This window comes from Amyelois transitella, chromosome 11 (genome assembly GCF_032362555.1).
Source record: "Amyelois transitella isolate CPQ chromosome 11, ilAmyTran1.1, whole genome shotgun sequence".
NCBI lineage: Eukaryota > Metazoa > Arthropoda > Insecta > Lepidoptera > Pyralidae > Amyelois > Amyelois transitella.
The window spans coordinates 6,017,439-6,040,901 of NC_083514.1; the positions used below are offsets into that span (position 1 = coordinate 6,017,439).

At 36.9% G+C, this 23,463-nt stretch overlaps 1 protein-coding gene across 1 annotated transcript in view; it reads left to right on the forward strand.

Annotated features, from left to right (window-relative positions):
* LOC106134901 (regulating synaptic membrane exocytosis protein 1) overlaps positions 1-23,463 on the forward strand; it is a 103,622-nt gene that overhangs the window by 67,862 nt on the left and 12,297 nt on the right. Inside the window, exons 4-13 of the mRNA XM_060946478.1 lie at positions 10,871-10,985; positions 14,869-14,977; positions 15,887-16,040; positions 16,807-17,040; positions 17,836-18,008; positions 19,640-19,777; positions 20,248-20,492; positions 21,774-21,898; positions 22,195-22,363; positions 23,319-23,377. Of these exons, the coding sequence (XP_060802461.1) occupies positions 10,871-10,985; positions 14,869-14,977; positions 15,887-16,040; positions 16,807-17,040; positions 17,836-18,008; positions 19,640-19,777; positions 20,248-20,492; positions 21,774-21,898; positions 22,195-22,363; positions 23,319-23,377 (1,521 nt within the window). The remainder of the gene's footprint in view (positions 1-10,870; positions 10,986-14,868; positions 14,978-15,886; positions 16,041-16,806; positions 17,041-17,835; positions 18,009-19,639; positions 19,778-20,247; positions 20,493-21,773; positions 21,899-22,194; positions 22,364-23,318; positions 23,378-23,463) is intronic.

Genomic DNA, 23,463 nt, shown 5'->3' on the forward strand with positions numbered 1-23,463 from the left:
TGAAATCTTGTTACAACTGGAATTAAATATAGCCTGTGTTACTCAGGGATGATGTAGCTTTCTAATGGTGAATGTTTGAAATCGATTCAGTAGTTTCGGAGTTTATCGATTACATGTGTAAACAAACAAACATGTAAAAAAATAGATTGTTCCTCTTTATACATACAAATCTATATAGAAAAAGTAAAGCGAGACAAAATCATCGTCTCAAAAGAAAAAAAAAACAGGATTTATAGGACGAAGAGGCCTTACAGGATTTCCTTCTGTTTAAGTATTTGCGTCTGATAGTAATCATCCCATGTGAATGAGCTGATGATGGAAGGTACAACTCCTCAACGGTTAGGAGTTGAAAGAAAATTCTTACGAAGTTATACGTACATGTGAGGCTATTAGGTTGACCTGATAATAAAAAGTAAATCTCATTAACGTTAAGAATTTAGGTGAAAATGGATGCGGACAAATTTCGTCTCTTCACTTGTTTCCTTTTAGCTGTTTGTATGGGTAGTGTTAACACAAAATAGGGATTTAAAGGCGTGATGTTATTAATGTTATGCATGTATGTACATAATTATGTATGTTATTATGTATGTTAAAGAGACGACTGAAAGTTGTCATACAAAGTCTTTTTTTTTAAGGATGGGAAATCATCAAATGACCTCTCCCGCTCTGGGTGGAACGGAAGGGAGTGTCAGACTTTTACTGACTAAAACCCAGTCCTTCAGTTGCCCTTTGCGTTCCGGGGCCACGGTATCTCGTTAGAACTTTCCCGCAGCCCCGGCTCAGTTTATCCCGTTTCCCCCCCTTGGGGGTTGACATTTCAAAAATCCCTTCTTAGTGCTCACTTATGTTACTAAAGGAACCTCTGTTCAAAATCTCAGACTCCTATACCGAGCGGTTTCGGCTGTGCGTTAATAAATCAGTCACCCAATCGCACCCCCTAAATCACGATTGGAGGGTAGTTTGAAAAAACTTATAATGTCAAACATATTTACTTGCCTATGTACGTGTTCATGCCAAGTTTCAAGTTTATAAACCCATGGAATAAGATTTTTCATAGAAACGTTTTTACCCCTTTTCCCCCCCTTGGGGATTGAATTTCCAAAAATCCTTTCTTAGTGCTCCCCTACATATCCCAAGGAACCTACATTCCAAATTTCAGCTGTCTACGACCAGTAGTTTCGACTGTGCGTTGTCTGTCAGTCAGTCACTCAGTAACGGAAGAGTTTTATATATATAGATTACAACATTTTGACATGTAATGTGGAAGCGGGCTGCTTACTGCACCTGCTTCCTACTTGTGCATTATATATTTTTATATAATGTAATCACACCTTATCCCTTGCAGGGTAGACTGAACTAATAGCATAGATAAGAATTACACGTTAGCTGGATGGATTAATAATGGAATTGAGATTTAAATAGTGAAGGGTCTCAGTTCTATCATTAAGCCAAATAGTTGAACGTGGCCATTCAGTCTTTTCAAGACTGTTGACTCTGTCTGCCCCGCAAGGGATATAGACGTCATATGTATGTATATATGTATAGTGAAGGATTGCTAACTGATGGCATTTAACTTGATTGTCTTTTATAAACTGCACAAGAAAAGTAGCAGTTTGATCCTGCTGTATTTTATCTTCGTTACTAGACCAGCATGCAAAATGTACAAGATGAATCTGTAAGCTAAGGAATAGCAAAATAAATTACGAAATGTTATTTGGGGTTGTTAAAACTTTAACTAGAAGCAATGTAAACAAGTAGACCGGCTTGTTTCCCGCTTGTAATTGTCGTGTTGTCGTCGGCCGCGAACAAAGCGCTCCTCGACGGAACAATGTGACGCGACACGTTATGCGGACGCGGGCTGCTAACAACACAGTATGCTTCCTACTAGTCCACTTCATATCTTTTACATTTTTTGTAGATGGAATTAATAGTAGCAAGATAAGAAAACAGCTTTCGGCTGGTTGACTTTTTAATAGAATTGAGATTTTGTTAATGAAAGATTGCTAACCGATTTTTATTTTTTTGTGTATGCCATAAAAAACATGTTTTTTTCTTGATTCTAACGTAGTTGAGCATTGTCGTTTTACAACTTCCATATACTACACTAGTGGAAAAAACACGTTTTAAACAAAACACCATAAAAAGAAATGCTTACAATTTGTTCTTCTTTTAGACGATTTGCTAGCAACATATCTACCTCAATCGTATCATCTTGCACTCGCTTTAAGAATGTCCACTGGACGCTGGTTCCGGGGGTTTTTTTAAAGTTCCCTTTGCGAATTATCTTAAGACATTAAAACAATCAAAAGATTCGGACAATATATGAGTTACTAGGTTTTACCCGCAGATTCACCCGCGTTTATATCACCATCTACAATGAGCAACAAATTTTTCGCCATCTACAAAAATGCAACGAAATTAGCACCACCTACCAAAAGCAATGAATTAATCGTCACCTACAAAAAATACAGGACTTCCGCAATTCCTACGGGAGCTATAGTTTTTACCGGTATGAACCCAGGAACCCTATGTCCATCTCCAGACTCTTAATTATACGTGATATTTCTAGAAGATTTATTTGGTAGATAATCCGTGGGGAGGTAATAAACAAAGAAACTCACTTTCGCATTTATAATATTGGTTGGGTTTGGAAATTAAAGTAATGTACAATTAAATAAACATTAACACCGCTAATCTATGGATTCGTAACAGTATGCTACGATATCCGTAGTTCTGTGCTACGCAGCCACAGCGGTACTACGCCGGCATTCGTAGACACACATTACACTTTGCTACACGGCCGCATCCAGTTAGCTACGATATTCGTAGCGCTAGCATTCACAGCGGTAGCAGTAAGCACGATATTTATAGCTATATAGGCACTGTATGTATACTGTTAGATCACTTTGTTATAGGACTACAAAATAAATAGAAATTTATATTATTATTACGTGTGAATGACATATTTATGACCATTTTAAATTTGGTCGGTTTGGTTGGCTAGAAGAAATCCTGTCTTAGGATTAGTTTGCCATTGTAAATTTTATTCAAATGCTAGTTTTTGCACTTGCAATAGATTAAATAGTTTGGAAGTTTTCTACAATGAACAAAATCTATTCATAATATTAGTTTAATAAACTGCTATGTGCTATACTTTTTTTTACAAACGGATTATATTACTATGAGTACATAATACTTGAAATGATACCTATACACTTCACCTACGTGTGAGAAAAACAATGTGTAACCTTTATAATTATGCAATTAAAATATCTCAACAACAATGTGGGCTGATAAGTCAATTTGTAAAGTATCGACGTAGGAGTTTGACTTTCACTAACAATAATTTCGTTAACTTATCCTGTTTACAAGAAATTATTCCGAAAATAGTTAAAATATATGTAGCCTGACGAGAATTATTTTTGAATCAGTATAAAACCTGTTTATTAAAATTGAATTTCACAAAAAATTTAAAACCTAGTAGTAAATTTATCTGACCCCACATAAAGTTCTCTGTCAGACCCAATGGTTGACGCTGGTAAATAATGCTTCAAGCATTAAGTCCGCCAATTGTGCTATACATTTGTATTTTGTGCAATGAAGTTTAAAAAAATATAAATTTGATATTTTTCTATTTGACTGAAATATCAGAACAGGTATTTTCAAGACTGTTGATTCTGTCTGCCTCGTAATGGCTGGGATGTAGACGTGATTTATGTTCTTCTTTTAGATGATAGCAACCTCACTATATCGATCTCAATTCCAGCTCTAAGCCATCCAGCCGAAGTTGGCATCTCAGTCTTTTCGCAATTGTAGGCGCTTTTACCATGCCAAATTTATAGGTATTATTTTATTTACTTGAAATTATATTTACCTTCATTAAATCATGCTTTATTCCCGAAGAGGTAGGCAGAGATTACATGTTAAAGAAATTATTATAAAAACATCGAAAGATGAGTCTCAAAAAGTTTATTCGTAAAATCAGTATATAAGTATAAAGTTATCTCGTATAAAGTGCGCCGTGTAAACCGTACGCTCCGTGGAGTAATTGGGTTGCAATGTGGCGCTCGTGTCAAATCTTAACGTCATTTGAGAAGGAAGGCGCCGCCAACCAATTTTATATCAACTCACCTCGCATTTTACTTGAATTTAGAGCATGAGTGAAGGACGTTTCTCGCATTTTTATTTTACATACATATAATCACGCCTCATTCCCGGAGGGGTGGGCAGCGACTACATTTTTCCATTTGCCACGATTCCTGCATATTTCTTTTGCTTTATTGTGGACTAGCTGTTGCCTGTGACTTCGTCCGCGTAAATTTCGAGTTGAATCTTAATCATACAGTCAGATACAGACAGACGGACAAAACATGTAAAAAAACAATTCTTTGTCCGTTTCAATCAAAATATTAAATTTCGTTTCAGTAAAAAAATAATTTTAGTAAAGAAATATCTTGTTTTTGTTGGGGCTCGAACTTGGACCGTCAACTTCACAGTCTCACGCGCCAACCACTGGACCATCGAGGCCGTTGCGGTGGTGTCAAAATTAAAGTAAACTACATACATACATATGGTCACGTCTATATCCCTTGCGGGATAGACAGAGCCAACAGGCTTGAAAAGACTGAATGGCCATGTTCAGCTATTTGGCTTGATGATAGAATTGAGATTCAAATAGTGATAGGTTGCTCGCCTATCGCCTAAAAAAGGAACCACACGGTAGACTAAACCAGTAGACTAACAAACCAAAAATCTTTTTACGTGAGAATTACGCATGTTATGTGCGGCAAAACCAGGATATTATCAAACACATTTTCACTTATATTTATATGTTATAGATAAAATGCTGTCGTTCAATGATAAATGACTTTGAATTTTAAATTTCGTAACTCATTTGCAGGCAAACTCATGCCTTGCGTTCATTCAAATGTCGATAACATTTTTTTAGTAAAACCGATTTTGTTGAAAAAACTTTAAATGTTTTTCTGAGTTAAAACATAGCAATTGGTGAAAGTTTTAAGTAAATCGGTTCAGTACTTTCGGAGATAATCGTGATTATACATACAGACAGAAAGACAGACAAGGAATTAAAAAAAATATATTTGCCATCTATTCTATTATTCATTCCAAGTGTCCCTCTATTCATTTCAGTCAAAAATACTAAATTTACAGACAAAATATTTTTACTCGTATATGTATAGATTTACATATTCACGATCCGAGAGTAGGTTAGTCAGGTGACATAAAGACTTGGCGCACTAGGAGAAAATGCTTATGCCCCTTTTCCCCTTTTACGAAATCTACGAAAAAGAAGCGGTCATAATTTAAACTAAAAAAATGCTTGGAGGCTTCACTCTCAATAATTTTACACTATTAACATTATTCTATTCCATGTTTACTAAGATAAGCAGGTGATACAAATTTCTAGGTAATCCTGAATATCGCATTACTACAAGGTTCCCCGAAAATTAATTCTCAGTAATTTGGATTTAGTCTACGTTACATAGTAAACAGTAAAAAAAGCACATACATGAAATCACGCTTCTTTCCCAGGCACCCCTCTGAGAGTGAGAGAGGCAGAGACAACAGCATTCTAATTTCAACGATGCCTGCATAATTCTTTCGCTTTATCAACATTCATAGCTCTTTTCATTCAAGCTCGTCGGTTTCTGAAATTTTTGACCTGTCTTTTCACTAGGATCCCTGATTTGATCAAGATACGTCTGGGGCTCTCTACTCTACGGATTTATTATATTCTCATGATAAAGTCATGTTTAAATGATAATATAATGATAACAGATTAAACCATAGAAATAGATTTATCATAAGCGCCAAAGGGCCAGCTTGAAGTTGATAAGCAAATCTTGAGAAGTGGGTCGACAGTAACAGTATCTTAGTAAGACGTAATTTTTCGTCGGCCTTAGTGATGTCAACACAGGCCGAGCCGCGGGCCGGATCACGGAGATCCGCCGGCGAGTCCTCGTGATTTAGATTTATTCCGATGTAGTTCCGAGCGGCCGGGCTCAACTACCTTAATGTGATTTCTGAAGGAGCCTTAAGTCACGGATGAAAGGCGCCACGAACCAGCAAATCTCTGAAATTAGTTTTTCTCTTTGTATCTTCAATTCCTTTGTCGGCCCCTTTTATTTGCAAGCTTGTTTTCCACTGGAAATTATTGGAAATTGTTTTAGCTGGCGCAATCATGAGTGGTTTCTATTAAGAATAAAACTTAGATTGTTAATGTATGTTTGAATTGTTTCCAATGAATATGTTTTGGATATGCTCTATTCAAATGGTATTTTGGTGGTCTTGATGTTCTACAAAAATTTCGTCTAACAAAATTACGCATAAAAAAAAGAATCGCGTCGATCAATGTGCGACTGTGCACATAAACAGTACCTATAGCCAATGCTTTTCCCAGTATAACCAATGCTCTTACTCATTTCGTATAAAAATTAATACCTTTAACTTGTCCTTATTTTCCCGAATCGCGTGTACCAAAAATTATGTTAAAAATAGTTACGTGGTGCGTTATGCTATAGGAGATGGCAACAAGACGTAAGCACTAACAAAGGAAAGGCAATGTCAAATATTTCATGATATTACTAATTAAACTGACTAGGATCAGATGCCAGGATGGTAGCGTTGTGAAAGGAGAAGAATGTGTACTAAAGATATGGAAGGACTATTTTGAAAGTTTATTTGAAAAAAAGGAAGGAAATAAGAAAGATTTCTGCTATAGCGAAGAAAAAGAGAATGAGATGGAAGGCGAAATTGAAATGTTCGAAATTGTGGAAGCACTTAAGAGTATGAAAGCGGGAAAGGCTGCTGGGTGTGATAGAGTGTCGGTCGAGATGCTTAAAGCAGGAAAAGGCGTAGTAGCTAGTCAGTTGTACTGCCTTTTCAATTTGTGTTGGAGAAGCGGCCGAGTACCAAAAGATTGGTGTAAGGCTGTTATCGTGCCACTTTACAAAGGAAAAGGGTCACAGCTGGACTGCAAAAATTATCGTGGTATAAGCCTGCTTAGCGTCGTCGGCAAATTGTATGCTAAGGTATTGATTAATAGAGTCAGGAATGAAACTGATGACAAAATATGGGATGCTCAAGCGGGATTTCGAAAGGGAATGGGATGTACTGATCAGGTCTTTTCCTTGCGGTGCATAGCCGAAAAGTTTTTGGCCAAGAGTCAAAAAGTCTATTGCACATTCGTAGATCTGGAAAAGGCCTATGACAGAGTTGAGAGGAATGAATTGTGGTCAGCACTTTCTATGCATGGGGTGAGCAGTCTCTTAATACGAGCACTGAAATCCTTATATGAGGATTCGAGTGCTTGTGTCAGGATAAACGGAGCGCACACTGAGTGGTTTAAGATTGAGAAAGGCGTTAGGCAAGGATGTGTTGCGTCACCGTGGCTGTTCAACCTATTTATGGATAGCTGTTTGACAGATTTGAAAGAGTCTAAAAGTGGATTAAGGATGAATGAGTTACTCGTCAAATGTCTGCTCTATGCCGACGATCAGGTTATACTGGCGTCATCAGCGGAGGAGTTACAGGAGATGGTAAACTGTATGCATGAAGCTTTAAAAGAGAAAGGAATGAAAGTGAACGTAAGTAAAACTAAAACACTGGTTTTTGAAATGGAGAAAGAAATGACAGCATGTAATATTTTGATTGGAGGAGAAAAAGTGGAGCAAGTGAAAGAGTTTGTATATCTAGGATCAAAGTTTACATTAGATGGCAAGTATGATAGTGATATTGAAAGGAGAGTGAACGCGGGGAACATGGTGAATGGAGCTTTGCATGCCTTTATGAGCAGTCAGAAACTATCCAAAAAGGCTCGACTGGCTGTGCACAGGGGCGTGTTGGTCCCGACATTAATGTATGGGAGTGAAAGTTGGGTATGGCAAAAGAAGCATGAAAGCAGAATAAATGCAGTGGAAATGAGAGCGTTAAGGAGTATGATGGGTGTGAAATTGAGTGACAGGATAAGGAACAGCGTGATAAGGGAATGTTGTGATGTGAAAGAAGATGTAGTTACAGGAATAGAAAAGGGTATGTTAAGATGGTTCGGTCATGTGGAGAGGATGAATGAAAGCAGGTTGACTAAGCAGATATACAAGGAGAGTGTGGAGGGAAAGGTCGGAGTGGGAAGACCTAGACGAACGTATCTTGATCAAATTAAGGACGTCCTGGTAAAGGGTCAGGTCAAAAGTACCCGAAACCGCCGAGCTTGTATGAAGAGAGTTATGAATGTGGACGAAGCGAAAGAAGTATGCAGAGATCGTGGCAAGTGGAAAGAGGTAGTCTCTGCCTACCCCTCCGGGAAAGAGGCGTGATTTTATGTATGTATGTATGTACTAATTAAATATTGGATTATCTTTGAGGAATGTGATAAGATACACAAATCAAATATGTGTTCAAAAATTAAAACAATTGAAACGTCAAACATTTTCAAGTGAAGATCTTCACACCTTGGTGTTTTAAACTGACAATGAATTAAAAAGGCGAGGTGAAGACGCAATAACGTAAAGGCCTGCCGTGTGCCAACAGCAATTAGAGTTGTAATGTAAATAGCGGGTTGAGGCAACAAGTGGGTCAAACAGGGCCGCCGCCCGCGCCCCCGGGTCATGAACACGGCTTGTTCATGACCTACTTTATCTCAAAAATCTCTACCGGCACAGCTTAATCGAACTAGCGTCCACTCGCATCCTGTTGTTGATCGAACGGGGATATGCAAACTATGTTAGTCGCTGACGTCAAATGGCTTTATCGATACTGAATAATGTCTGGCGACGAGTAGTGGAGCTGACATTTTGTGAGCTTTAAAATAGTGTTAAAATGGAGGCTCGTCGTTTGCAAATACCGATGTTAGTTATAAATAAATGAAATCGATACGTAACAGACAAATATAGACGGGAATTTTTTTATGTTCTCGGTTGTTTTTGGCTCCAGGGCTGCTTTAAGCAGCAGTTTAGTGTTAGTATTAAAGGTAGTTTACGTTACTCTGATACTCTGGATAAGAGTTTAATTATGCAATATCACTGAATTTAGCATATTTGCGATCCTGACGAAATCTATCCAAGATCTTCTTAAAGGCACCTCAAGAAAGAGTATATCCTTATACTCGTACCTAAATATAAAATTATTCATGGAAAATAAAACATAATTTTAAAGACACGAAGCCCAATCATTTTGCTTATGGTATATGTAAGTGAATTTTCAGGTGGCCATTGAAGTATATACAACTTTCTTCGTGATCAGGGTCATTTGAAACTTGAACCAGACTTCGGACTCTAAGTTTGCGACCTGGTACCAAAAGGATTATAGGTTACGTTAAAAAAATGTAAGGTATTATGATGCCTCTATGGTTTACGGTATTGTATTCGTATAATGGTTAGGTATATTATGACGCGCAACCGTGCTATCAAAACACAACACTATCAATCATTTTTTCTTTATTCATTATCACTAATGTTGTTCTTCTATATTTACAGTTTGAATTTATTTGAAACGAGTTTCTATTTACGTTTTGTTTTTACTTTTTCAATCGATAAACTCAAAATGCTCAGTTTTTTAATGGTTTCGTAAGTTTAATATGTTAGAAAAAATATCCCGAATTTTGATTACAACTGAACAATAAATTGCCTTCTACTCGTTTTATGCTGCTTGCATATAAACTCGACCAGTCACCCCCAGGGCCCGGCCCTCATCACAGCTACTGCCCCGTTGCATATCTAATATTCATGAATCTATTGTATAATAACTATATTGTCCATTGAATCACAAATCAATCTTCGTGAAATCCGATGGGATATTACAACATTTAAAATTACTCTCGGGATTCGGGATTGTATACAAAATGTCGCCCACTCAATCTTCTTTATATACGACAGCTAGCCCCGTAAATGTATCCAGCGGGCGATCATTTAAGTCCCGCGGTGGTTTCCTTGAAGGCACTACGACCCACAGTATCCTTCCTCCCGGCTTTCCTGCTCTCTTCATGCTCGCTTTACAACGTCCGCTATGAAGCGGTCGTCGCTTCGAAATTATTTCAAAAGCATTCAGAGTTTGAAATGTTACAGTGATATCAAGAATTTACGTCTATATGTACTTTATTTTTGAGGTCAACTAGTCGATATTTCGGTACAGCGTATCATTGAACGTTCTATATTGGGATCCTTGTTATTGATAAAAAAGTTGGAGATGACTCGCGGGCGAGCAATAAAACCGCTCCTCAACCGAGTTTGGGAGACGAGGATATTGATTTTCCCCGCTCTGATGTATTTCATTCTCCATCTGTTGCTCTCCATAAAATTTACGACAGTATTACCGAGTCGTTATTTTTGTATGAAGAGTTTTATCGCCCCGTGGAGTCGCTTTACGCGACATGAGGTTTTCTTTACTTGAAAGTATTTTTGTGGGAAAGCTTATTTAATATTTTGAACATTTCAATTATTAGTTTAATAAAATCGTGGTCCAACCAAGTAGTGTAATTTGAATAAATTCTGAATCATAACAGTGCCGTGTAGTTTCCGGCACATAAAAATAGGAACACTTTATCTTAAAATCAGCAAGAAAAAACAAAGTGAATTGCAACTACTTCACTTTACGTACTTATTATAAAACAAAATCGAGGGGAAAGGTTTATAATAGAAAGTTCGCATTTTAGTTGATGGGCTAGCAATCTATCACTATTTGAATGTTAATAGCATTTCTTCTTTCCTTCTGAACATAGCCTTAGAGACTTTTTTGCATTACGTATAGACAAAATGTCTGTGTTCAGTAAAATTTAAATCTCCTACCTTGGATCGCAATTCAATCTCTTTTTCTTTTGGAAAATGATGCAATCTAATAGAGTTTGATATTTCAGATGGTGGCGACGGAGGAGAGCCCCAACGCGGTCACGGGGCAGATCGAGGCGCCAGGCACGTTCGGCAAGCTGCGCCAGACGCTCTCATCCTCACTGCTTAACGCTCAAGATAAAGGTTAATATACATACATACATAAAATCACGTCTTTATACCTTACAGAATAGAGCCAACAGTCTCGAAAAGGCCATACAAAGCCATAGCTTGGTGATGAAATTGAGATTTATAAAATTGGTTGCAAGCCCATCGCCTAATACAATCCAAAATTTATCAGCCTTTCAAAGATCATATTCTTTACAGCTATAAACCCGTAAACTGCTCTCTTTTAGTTCTTTAAATTGCTATCACCTAAGATTTTCTTATTGCAAACTTAATTTAAGAAAAATCCATTTCGATACATTGATAAATAATCGTCCAATATCTGATATCTATGAGTCTCAACCTCTTTTCTGTTTTATGTTGCAAATATGTTATAACTGGCCAGTTATAAAAAATAAAAGGAAATATTAGCGCGCTATTTAAGTAGGTTCATATTGCAAAGAAAATAAGAGACGTAATGTAATGTGTACATACCGTGTTCACGAATTATTATTTTGTTAAAAAGTCAGTGCAATATTTACAAAGTACAATTTGATTATAAGTATAGTTTTTCTTCGACCCAAATATCCAAGCTAAGTCTCTTAGTGTTCTGTTCTAACATTAACAAACAGACTCATATTAATGTAGTAAATTTATCAAATGCCAGAGGTAGGGTAGACTCAGTTAAGTTTCCGCTAAGGCCGTAAAGTTACTCATACTTTAATAACTTAAGCATGCGTATGAAATGCAGCCAAGTAGGTGATATGAAGTACACGTGACGAACTACATATGTACCTTTGATCGTATGGTTAGGGCTCATGTTGCTTTCGATTTCAAAATTATCATCTTGGTAATCGCTCCAATTGTATCTCGTTTTAGAAATATCAACTATTTGTAAGTTCCCAAAAGAAATAGCAATAAAATTAACATATTTTTCGACAAAACAAGTGATGGACAACATAATGTTTCTCACAATTTATCACTTTACAATTTTAATATTTTTGACTTGTAAACTGTCTCTACACTGAAAATTGACCTACAATTAAGTTGAAACAATCTTAATTAAGGCCGACTAAGCGTTGTTAGTATCTTGTTTGCTTCAAACAAATTTGTCTGTCATGAGACACTTGTCGAATGATTTGATAATAAAACAATTCCTTGAGTTAGATAATAGAAACACTCAGACAGATTTAATAACTGGATGTTCGAGTTCTCAATTGTCGGAATTGTACCTTTGCTAGGTATAGCAACCACATGAATCTAACCAATAGATACATAGGAAATCTAAGTAATTGCATCTAGATAAATGTGGTTCCTATTCTTACTAACACATCACAAAACAATAAAAAATCAACCTCTGAGGCTTAGCAAACAATAAGTTAATGAAATATTCTATAAGAAATCTCGTTTTAATTTTTTTATCAAAGGAAATAATAATTTCCTTTGATAAATCAGTACTGTAAGGTAAAGGTTAATGCAAATAAACGGTTTCGGGGTAGAACTCAAAGTACATTACCCTTTCCGAACTTTACCTAAAGTAAACAATATTCCAGCCCTGTTCTTCCCGAGATGGTTCCATTCATATCATATAAACCCATATGGTAACATCTACGCAAAGATAATAGTCGTTACATTTTTATTTTCTTTTAAATGCTTTAATGTTTTTATGACTATTGCTTCACCTAAATAAAACAGAAATGGTTATATACATCGCAAGTTACTTTCCGGTAATCACTAAAATTGTTTTTCTTACTCAATAACTTTTATAGAATTAAGTGGTGATGAACTGATTCATCTTATTAAATGCTTCCAAAGCTGAACACAAAGTCAAAGTCAAACGTTTATTTGCCAACTATGGGTCATAAATATAATACAGGTGGTATGTATAATTTTGTTCGTATCATAGCAACTCGGTGAGTATTGCAAATGACACTTAATTCTATAAAATACATTCAAACACTAACACCTAATTCGTATTATCTTCGATCTTTAATTAAGCGATGTTTGTTATAGGTACCCAGTTAAAACAGCAGCTATTTCGTAATACTCCTTACGTGCGACGAGATCAGGATGCGTAATAATGATCCCATTGAATAAAACCAAATAATAATTAGAAACTCACCATAGCGATTAAAGAATAGCAATGTATTTATTGAATTTAATTACACCAGAAATATCAGGTTACTCGTAAATACATCGCAAATATACGCCTCCATACCAAAGCATAGTATCTTATTGCAAAGTTTAATTTTAAAAAGGTATAGATACATTAAACACTTACTTCTCATTTGCTACCTGAGTTTTAAGATAATTTGTTAAACACTGTTAAGATGACATCAGTTGATTTTTTTTTAAAATAAATTCAATTTTTTCGCCTTCTCGTTATAATATGGTTTTTAAGGGCATATATACTCAAATTATCTATAGAATTTTGAAACAATATACAATTAATATGACGCACATATTAATTGTAATAACAATAAAAGGTTTTTATCCTTAAGTTGCTGAATTATCTCTTGTCGAGATTGAGCCCAAGTTTCGTACTTGTTTACCTTGGGCCCCCTTAACCCTTATTTACGCCTCTCTAGACTCCCGAGTAGAATTAATTCATTTCATCGTAAGCAAAGTTTAAAGGTAGCGGTTCTAAATTATGCAAACATACGGTTCGTTACTTCGCTAACTTACAATACATTGAACGACTTAATATAAGCTGGCGTAATCAATGATGAACTTTATTCAGAAGTGATCAAAATTACTTTGATAAAGGGGTCCTTACGGCATAATCTCTATTTTCTGCCATACGAGTACATTGGCCGGTGCGGCCATGTCTTGCGGAAAGCGGCTGTCTGGCCATGCTGCTACCACTAGGCCCGGGTAGAAGGGGCAGGCCGAAAGGATCCTGGCTGGACGTCGCAAAAGATGATACGCGAGCCAATGGACAATTCCAAGGACGACGAAAACTGGATCAAGTTGAGAGAGAAAACTTAGGAGGCGGACCCCGGGGTCCGTGCTTCTATTCAGGGTGGTGAGTTCTATGCAACGATAACCGTTGCTATCAGTATTGTATCCATTGTCCAAATTGAATGATGAATGATTAATTATAGAAAGCTGACTCATGGAAAATGTCAGACTGTCTCTGTGTCAATCATAGTTATAAGTACTGGGAAAAGGATTCCCATCCTCTTGACTTGATTGACTGAAGATCCTAATTGACATAATGCCGCCAATAAATATAAGATGATCTCGAACATATACATACCTCTCTATGTTAAAATACATTAACATAATATTCCTAATAAGACAAAAAGTTAGTACGCCGAAGTATTTCACAACTCTCTAGAGATATTCGTTCAGGAATTTATGATCATTTCTCAATATTCATAGCGGAATATCGGGCGGCTATGTCGGTATAGCAGGCACGCATTGTTAGTGAATTCCCGCCTTGGAGATAGACACAAACTGCGGACTTATTTGAATTCCCATCATTTCATTCCAATTCAGTATCTCATAACAATGAACTGAATTTAATTTGAGTTTGAATGAGTCGGAGTTTATTTCGTGAGCGATCAGTATTGATTTAATTTGAGTCTCATCGAGATTCTTATTCTGCAAGATATCTGACGCCCCACTCGTTTGAAGATGTAGAGTGGATGATAAATAATTTAAAAATAGACTACGTTACCTTGCGGAAGTAAATATTGTAAAGGTTCGTTTTTATTATAACTAGATAAATGGATTTTACACGTTTAAGTTTTCTCTTTTATAGTACCTACTTATATCTGACAGATTTGTATATGTATCATTTTCATTTTTTAATACGGTCAAAACTTTAATTATAAGTAGGTTATTTTTGACGTGAATATTTATACTTTACTACTTTACATACTATATTAAATTAAATTTAAATTTGGCTATGTTGCAGTCACAAAATTGGGACCGCGGCAGGGTGTGACGGAATGTGTCGCCGAGCCAGCACCGGCGCCGCCGCCTGCGCAGCCGCCGCCCGCCACACAGCCCGCAAAGACTGAACGGTATACTAACCTTCATTTTTACAAAATATCACCCAAGTGATTGTATATTGTGTGTTTTTCTTATTAGGTTTAATATTGCACTTTTTGCATCCGATTTAATGTCGGAAACTTTCGACATATTTTTCTTTAGCTACCTTGGACAAATATGTTTTGAAGAAATCGACTTATTGATTGAATAAAGAATTGTGATCTTTAATTATCTTTTTTAAATTTTTATTTGATTCCGTTTTTAAAATAATAACGCTAATTAATTATGAGACTCTCATATAAAATGGAGGCAGTGAAACCAACAGCTACACGAAGCAAAAACAAGAGAAACTTTATGTGAGTATTGTAGCCCTGAAGCATTAATTACGAAAATTATGATTGTATAATATGGGCGGAGGGGCTCTAATTAAAACGTTCGTCTAAACTGCGTCTGAGAGACATTTTGTAAATCTTGGAAAATTTTCCGCCTCACCACTTCGCTTTGTGTACGTATGAATAATTACTAGTCTTTTTAATTAACATAATATTTATGAAAATCCACACTTTGGTATAAAAAAACAACGAATTTTATAAGATTTTTACTTCTTATGACATCCATAGTAGTGACTTGCATTAATCACAGAAATGGCCAAAGAATTAAGTAGGGGAGATTATACCATATACGTGCCTTTATCTATTTACATTGGATAAAATGGTCGTATCATTAATTAAAACAAGAAAATGAAATGATAGTAACGAAATAGAATATTTATTCAAATTTCGATTTTATACTTTTATTTTGATTAGGTAATAATATTTTATACAACACAACCCTGTAAACTGACATAATTATGTTTTTGACTGCGTACAAACAGTTATACATTGTGGTACTTCAGTCACATCGTTCTGACACTAATAATATTAACCCATAACCGATTTTAGCGAGGCAGGCAAAGCGCCGTCCCGGGCTGGTGCATGTCGCGTGTGCTTGAAAGCGCTGAAACCCGGGGAAGTCTTCCACACGTGCAACGGCTGCCAGCACCGTGTCTGTGAAGACTGCTCCTCCTACTCTAAGCCAGCCAGTGATGAGGAAGCGGTCAGTTATTGCATTAATAAAATTGTCTCTTCGAAATCAGTCAACAGCATTTTGCGTGCGTCTTTAAAGCGCTGAAGCCTGGAAATCTATTGAATGGATATTGTTGAAATTTTAAAATATCTATATTTAAATATTTTTTGTGAAAAACGCCCTTGGGAAAAATATATGGCAGACCGACAGTGATATAATCGTTAAATAATTTTTTTCATAAATTAATAAAGTCCATTTGTAAAAACAGATGTCTTACATAATTCTTAACTACTATGCGCCAGCTATCAAATTAGTGTATAAGCCTGAACACGTATAATCATCCATTCTAATGTAAATTATCTAAGCGGGAAGGTTTACATAAATCGTCTGGGTAAGACCCGTACACTTGTAGTAATTAATACTAATACCTATTAGCTGATTTATATATCATGAGATTTGCTTGACACTATTATTATTGTAATAATTATAATATAATCTTTTGATTACATTCATTTCAATATGTGTTCACTTTGGATAAATTAAAACAGTTTTTATTTTTGGCATGATGAAAAATACATCTTCATCCATAGTAATAACATTTTAAATTGAAATGTCTGTTTGTGTTTGAGTCTGCTTCTGTGAGCCTTCTGTGAGCATTGGACTGTTTTAATGAAATATTATTATATGGGATGTAGATAGTTAATTAACCGAGTACAAAGATATTCTTTGTGGAATTTCACACGAGACCGGAGCTATATGCAAAAAATATTATTTTTTAAATTACGATCTCGTGCAGAATTCTTGGCGGTGTTCTGTGTGCCGCCGGAAAGCGGCGCCGCGACTGCCGCCCGCTGCTCAAGACAGCACGGACTCGCTGCTGGAGGTGCCCATGCTCGACGCCTTGCAGCGGAGGCACTCGGAAGCCAGGCTTGGCAGTAGCAGCGCTAGCTCGGCGCTGGCGCCGCCACGCTCGCCAGAACTGAGGAGACATTCGGACGTCTCGCCCGCTTCGTTAAAGGAGTTGGAGAAGGTAATGTTTCGTTGTTAATTATTTATAACCTAACTAGGGTAATCTTAACTTTCTGAGGAAAATCTATGATGGTATAGTCGTTATACTATAACTGAAGTCGTATCATTAGCAACTATCACCATTGACGAACTGTGTATGATTCTGGTAGTTGAACATTTTAATGAAATAAAAGTAACCTCGATCAAGGTTAGTAAACTAATCGCTAAACATAACCTGCATTAAGACCTGAATAAGTTTTACCTCTTCTAGGCTGGCTAACATGGAGTCTTCATTTTCGACAATTCGCAAGTGCGATTTGCCACGATTGTCAAGCTTTGACAAAATTATTAAGATTAAGAAATTTATTTTGCCCTCTACATCAACTTAACAAAGTAACAATATGAAACATTATCTACCGCGTTTATTAGGGTGCAAACGTGATAATAATAATGTTTTAAGCAGAATTTATTGTCTCTAATGCATGTAAATTTACAATTGTAAATTAGCTGCATTTAAGTAGCCATTTGTGGCATACCAATGTCTTGTTATTTTTGTGTCATTCAGAAAAAAAACGATTCACTACTTCTTTTGCATGCCATGACCCTATATATAGTACAACGGAATAACATAAGAACAATATTGAAATGTAAATGAATAAGTTGTGGTGTCACAACCATCAGTTGCGGTGTCTAATTCTCCAGTACATTTCTTCTTCTATAGTTTTATATTATTCCGAAATATGTCATGACCATAGGATATATAATAAAAACATGTGTGTCAAAAACGGATTTGTAACCACGCTGCCCGCGGCGGCAGTTAAAGGGCGGCGGCAGTACGACGCCCGAGGTGGAGTCCCGGCGGCCCAGCACCGCAGCCCCGGCCCGCAGGCGCTCCGTGCGCGCCCCCGCCGCGCGGCAACGTTCCTGCGACGAGGACCAACCCGCCGGCGTGCAGTCTGGGCTTAATGCTCCACCTCCTATGTCTAGAAGGTATGCGTATGTCTGGCGACCAATGAAAGAGTAAGTGACCATGCTACTGGCCTCGGCAGTTAAAAAGTCCCGGAGGCCGAGCACCACACCACAGGCCTCCATTATGGACTTTAAACTTCCATATTTTGAAGATACGTGTATGGTCAGACGAACGAAGTTAATAGTCCCAGAGGCCCAGCACCGCTAGTAACCGTAGTAGCTAATATTTTAAATACGAAAGTTTGTTTGTTTTCTTCTAACGCTTCTCAAATATTGTAACACTTTTACTTTTATAACAAATTAACAACGTTGGTCAGTCGAATATCAGATTATCGAATACAGTTTTTTCCTCTTATTCCGTGCCTGTTCCCTGGGGTTGCCGTCGTAATCCGGCACCAAGACAGTCGATCTTGTTCAAACCTATTATAGTACATAGTATGTTCCCCATTATACAAATACATACATAACATAACCAACATTATGTGCAATAGACACGTACGTGCGAGTAGTAAATTATATGGTATGTACAGATAGAACATACACACTCCATTGTCTATCCAAATTTTGGACAAATATAAATGTATTAAGACTAACTTATTTAATCTTAAAAACGCTTAGGTTATTAACTGTCGTTTTTGATACACTCTGCAATGTGTATGATTTTTAAAGTGAATAAATTAAAAAAGATTATAAATTAATAGTTTCATATAATCGTGGCTCTCACTGAAGGTTTGATCTCTGTAATTTAACACTAGCTTTTACTCGTAGCTTCGCCCGCGCTAATTTAGCGCCTCCTCCTAAAGAATATAGGGTTTTTCGCAAATCCCACGTGAACTTGTTTTTACCATTTCTTCATTGTATATACGCAAAATTTTAAGAAGATTGGTTCAGTACAAAACGCTTGGAGAGACAACAAACATATAAACTTACTTTCGCATTTATAATATTAGTTGGGATTTAATCCCTGGGCTCAACAATACGTGTAGGAATTGCCAAGTGAACTCATCTACGTCGAAGTATAATCTTTACGCGACCCCATTATTCGTAATAACCATAAAGTCAGTCGTAAATTGCAGTTTATGAGATTCAAGTTGGAAAAATTATGTTATTAGATCGGAACCATTCAAATTTTACTTTACATCTCCAGTAGTTATGTTAATTTCCTTATCTTATAGGATACAACACTGAACCCTATTTATGATACTACGTTTTCCGAGGGTCATATTCATCAGAGACAGCGCTACGAGATTTCGTAGGTCGTCTACGTCGTAGCTCTATATGTAAAAGTGCTACGAAATTTTTGTTTACTCGGTTAGTTTTGAAGTTAGATGATTAAGTTACTAAATTTGTTGTCCTTGTAAGTTCTAAAGACTTTGTTGAAACAAAAATTAACTTACTAGTGTAGTATACGTTAATGATTTTGTTTTTTTGTTGTTAAGTAAAATGTGAAAAATATAATTTGTAAAATTATTCTGATGTCTTTCACATTTACAATTTACTTAATAATAATCACGAATATATTAAGAAATAATATTACGAAATAACAATCACGTAATTAGTGATTGTTATTTCGTGATCGTGAAAATTATTATCAAGTAAATTGTAAATGCAAAAGGCATCAGAATAATTTTGACGTGATTAAAAATCGGCAGAGCATCGGCGGTAGACGTGGTGGGCGGCGCCGGCTCCCGGCGAGGCTCGTACCGCGCCGACGACGTAGACTCCGCGCCGCAAATTAGCGGGCTCGGCGTCGACGAAGACAGGCCAATCAGGCGGCGGGGAAGCCAACTGTTAGTACTGTACTACTTTGTTTTTTAGTAATCGTGAAAATTTTACGAGTGCGATGATTAGGGCTTGTTTTGCCTGGCGGAAGATCTTCCCCTTAGCCAGTCGGCTAGAGAACTTCCTCTAGGCAAAGTAAACTAGACAAAGAACCGCGACTCCAACAATGTTGAGTCAGAGGTTCACAAGAAATTTTGACTTGCTTTTTTAGTATAGAATTTTTCGTAATTACAGCTTTTGGATTAAGAAAGTGGGTTATGTCGCCACAAAGACATAAATTAATATATCACATCGATAACGTTCTCAATTCAGAACTTCTATACTAGCAAATCGTAGAACTCTAATTTTAACCACTCATGTCGCTGACCATAATGTTACTACCGCTATAGCATTCAAAGGCATCATTCAGGTCTTTGCTAGTGTACTTGTTACTTAGTTTGATTTAGCTTTAAAGATAATCTTTAACTTCTTTGTAAAGCCCCGACATAGCAGCTCTCCAACAACGCACCACCGCACTAGGCGCCATGTCCCTCGCGCCGCGCGGTTCGGACGCGTCAGCTGACCCGCCGACAGTGTCCCTCACGTCCGCAGCCGCCGCTGCCGCCGCGGCGCGACAGATGTCCGTCGACGCGGAAGCAATCAAGATCGTCATACATGATGTGGATGACCAAACGCCAAGGCGCGTTTCGTTGCGACGCGACCCTAACGATAAGGGACACAGATGTGAGTAAAAAATTTAAATAGCAAGTTATAAAATGAATTGATTAAAACAGGCATACTGTACCATGTCAGTGATCTGGGTTGAAGTGGCGAAGAAGAAATTTTTAAATGATAAAATAAAATTTATATATTATTACTTATTGCATGAAGAGAACAATGAATGAAGTGTAAAAAGTCTTAGGAAAAGGGTGATTTTATGTATGTATGTTAAATTGTACAAAAATATATCACTTGTCTCTGAAAACAAGAAAACACATTATTTATTATACGAAAAGCATAAAATGAATTGGGATTTGGTGTCGTTGTTTTTATATGCTCTTCTAAAATATGAATAACGGTAGACTATCCAGACGCAGAAATAGAATAAATAAATGGCTTATCGGTCCGTTCGGGTCTTATACTGAAACCCTTTTTCGCACAAGAAAGAATAACAAATGATAACTGAATACCAAATCACGTTGTAGCTTTAACTACCTTGTCGATCCGTCCATTTATTCCGACCGAATATCTTCACATTGTTTCGTAAATATTCCATTATCATTTGAATTCTATTTATCTAGACAGAAGACTGTTACTTGACATAAAGAAAAGCATTTCTGAAATTCTAAAGTGAGTGAAGTATTTGAAATATAATTACCTCGAAATATCTCGCTCCACTATGAAATAATAAATAAATACACCATTTTATTACTTCTTGAATTCCTTTTAAAATATATATTAAACAAAATTCGGGGTTGCTTTGGCAAATTCCCCAAAACCCGCGTTGTAAGAGCGGCAAAGCGGTTGCATGCGCCGAGCTTGCATGAAGAGAGTTATGAATGTGGATGAAGCAAAGGAAGTATGCAGGGATCGTGGCAAGTGGAAAGAGGTAGTCTCTGCCTACCCCTCCGGGAAAGAGGCGTGAGTTTATGTATGTATGTATGTATGTAAAAGCGGCTATCGGGATGTTTTATCATTGGTGTAACCACAGAAATCTGAACATGACTGATTCAAATTTTCTTGTATGTGTTGTTTCTATTATATGATGGTCTGGTAGCAAACAAGAAACATAGTTGGTGTCAGCTGCTTCTCTTCCCTTGTAAATTGTATAAGTCATCAAGGGAAGGGCTTATAAACTTGGGATTCTTTAACGCGTTTGGTATCAAGTAACACTACCTTCATCTCAATTGTACCATTATGCTATAAAGCTGACCTTTGTCTTCGAGTTCTTTCGAGACTACGGCTCTGTCTTTCTCTTAAGGGATAAAGACGTGATAAATGTGTGTAATATGATTGTGGTTGTAGCCCGCGGTTTCGGCATGCGCGTGGTGGGCGGCAAGCCGGACGCGAGCGGGCGCCGCGAGGCCGTCATAGTGTGGACCGTGCCGGGCGGGCCCGCCGACCTGGCCGGCTTGCAGCAAGGAGATAAGGTACTCATAGCATTATAGTTTTTCGTCTGATCGCATTCTCCTTGGAGAGGAGCCTTTGAATAGGCAACGCAGGTAATTGCACAAATGAATCTTGTTGACTCTCTCCGCAACGTAAACGGTCAAAATATATAGACCAATTTCAATTTTCTAGTTGCTTTACGTCAGCTATGGCGACCTCAGGTGTGGGCGACTATTTTGGTTTTGAGTATTACATAAGAATTTTATTTCTTAAGTATTACCTGGTTTCATCACTGGTCTAACGTTACTAATTATTTAATCCATCCTAATTATGTAAGGTGCTGGAATGGGGCGGGGTTCCACTAACTGAGCGCAGTTTTGAAGAAGTGTGCGCAGTGCTTGAGCGCGGGGGCGACAGTGTCGAACTTTTGGTGGAGCCGGCGCCGCAGCTCGACGACCAGCCCTCGCCCGCCCCCCAGCCGTCGCATCACCATCACGCGCTCTATGGTATAATCATCACTACTTCGCTCTGACGACACTATTGACATTTTGAATTATGTATTTGCGTAGATGCAGGCAAGCAAAAAACGGAAATAGCAACATTTCATAGATTAAGCGAGCCGAAAATGATCTGTAGGTTATTTATTATCACATAACATTAAATTGAAAGAGATACATGGTAAATTGATAAGTAAAAACTCTTCTCCTCTCTTCGTAATTATCAAGAAAGGGCAACAAAAGATATTATTAAGCCGGTGACGCGTTTAAACCTAGATTCGCGGGCAGCTATAAGCCGTTAGGTGGACTGTTTTCTAATGAGAAAGAAGCTTGTCCTAATAATGAAATATTTGAAACTTGAATACATTTAAGCAAATCCGCAATTATATTTAGCTCTTTACTTATATTATTATATTATACCAGTAGATTATTCATACAATAAAACTGCTATCACATATTCCCAAGAATATTACTACTTCATATCTTATGCCTAGTTAAAATTTAATAATAATAATTTCGCCTTTCTTTCGCTTATGAAATATTGAATTAAAATGAAGAAGTAAAACTAAGCTATGAATTAAAATAACACGCAACTTAGTGTTTTAAATATTTATTTAGTATTTAAATATATTTACAGTAAAAAATAAATTTTAATAATAAAATTCTATTATCTATTGTGCTCTGTCATCTTATATCTTTTTTACATTATTTTTTGCTATTTCTTATTATAATCACAAACCTTTGAATTTTTCCAGCTTTCTCTGCAGAGTCAATCTGATCACAGCATTATCATTTCACACGCTCCTCTCTTCTATGTTCTCTTCAAATCTATTTTTGTATTATTTTCAAGCAATATTCTCTTTCACATTTCTCTTTCTCTGTGCACATCTTTTCGGATTTCTACGATCCAAATTTCAAAGTTCTGTGTCATTAGTAGTGTAATGCACATTATTTTGGTTCACAGAACCGGATACCGACAAATCACCATCGTCGCCGACCCGACGGAAATTGCCGAAAACCCCGGTATAATACACATACATAGGCTTTAATTGTAACGATCTGTGTTGTGAACCCACGAGACATCGGGCGTGTGCTCGACTCTTCATAAA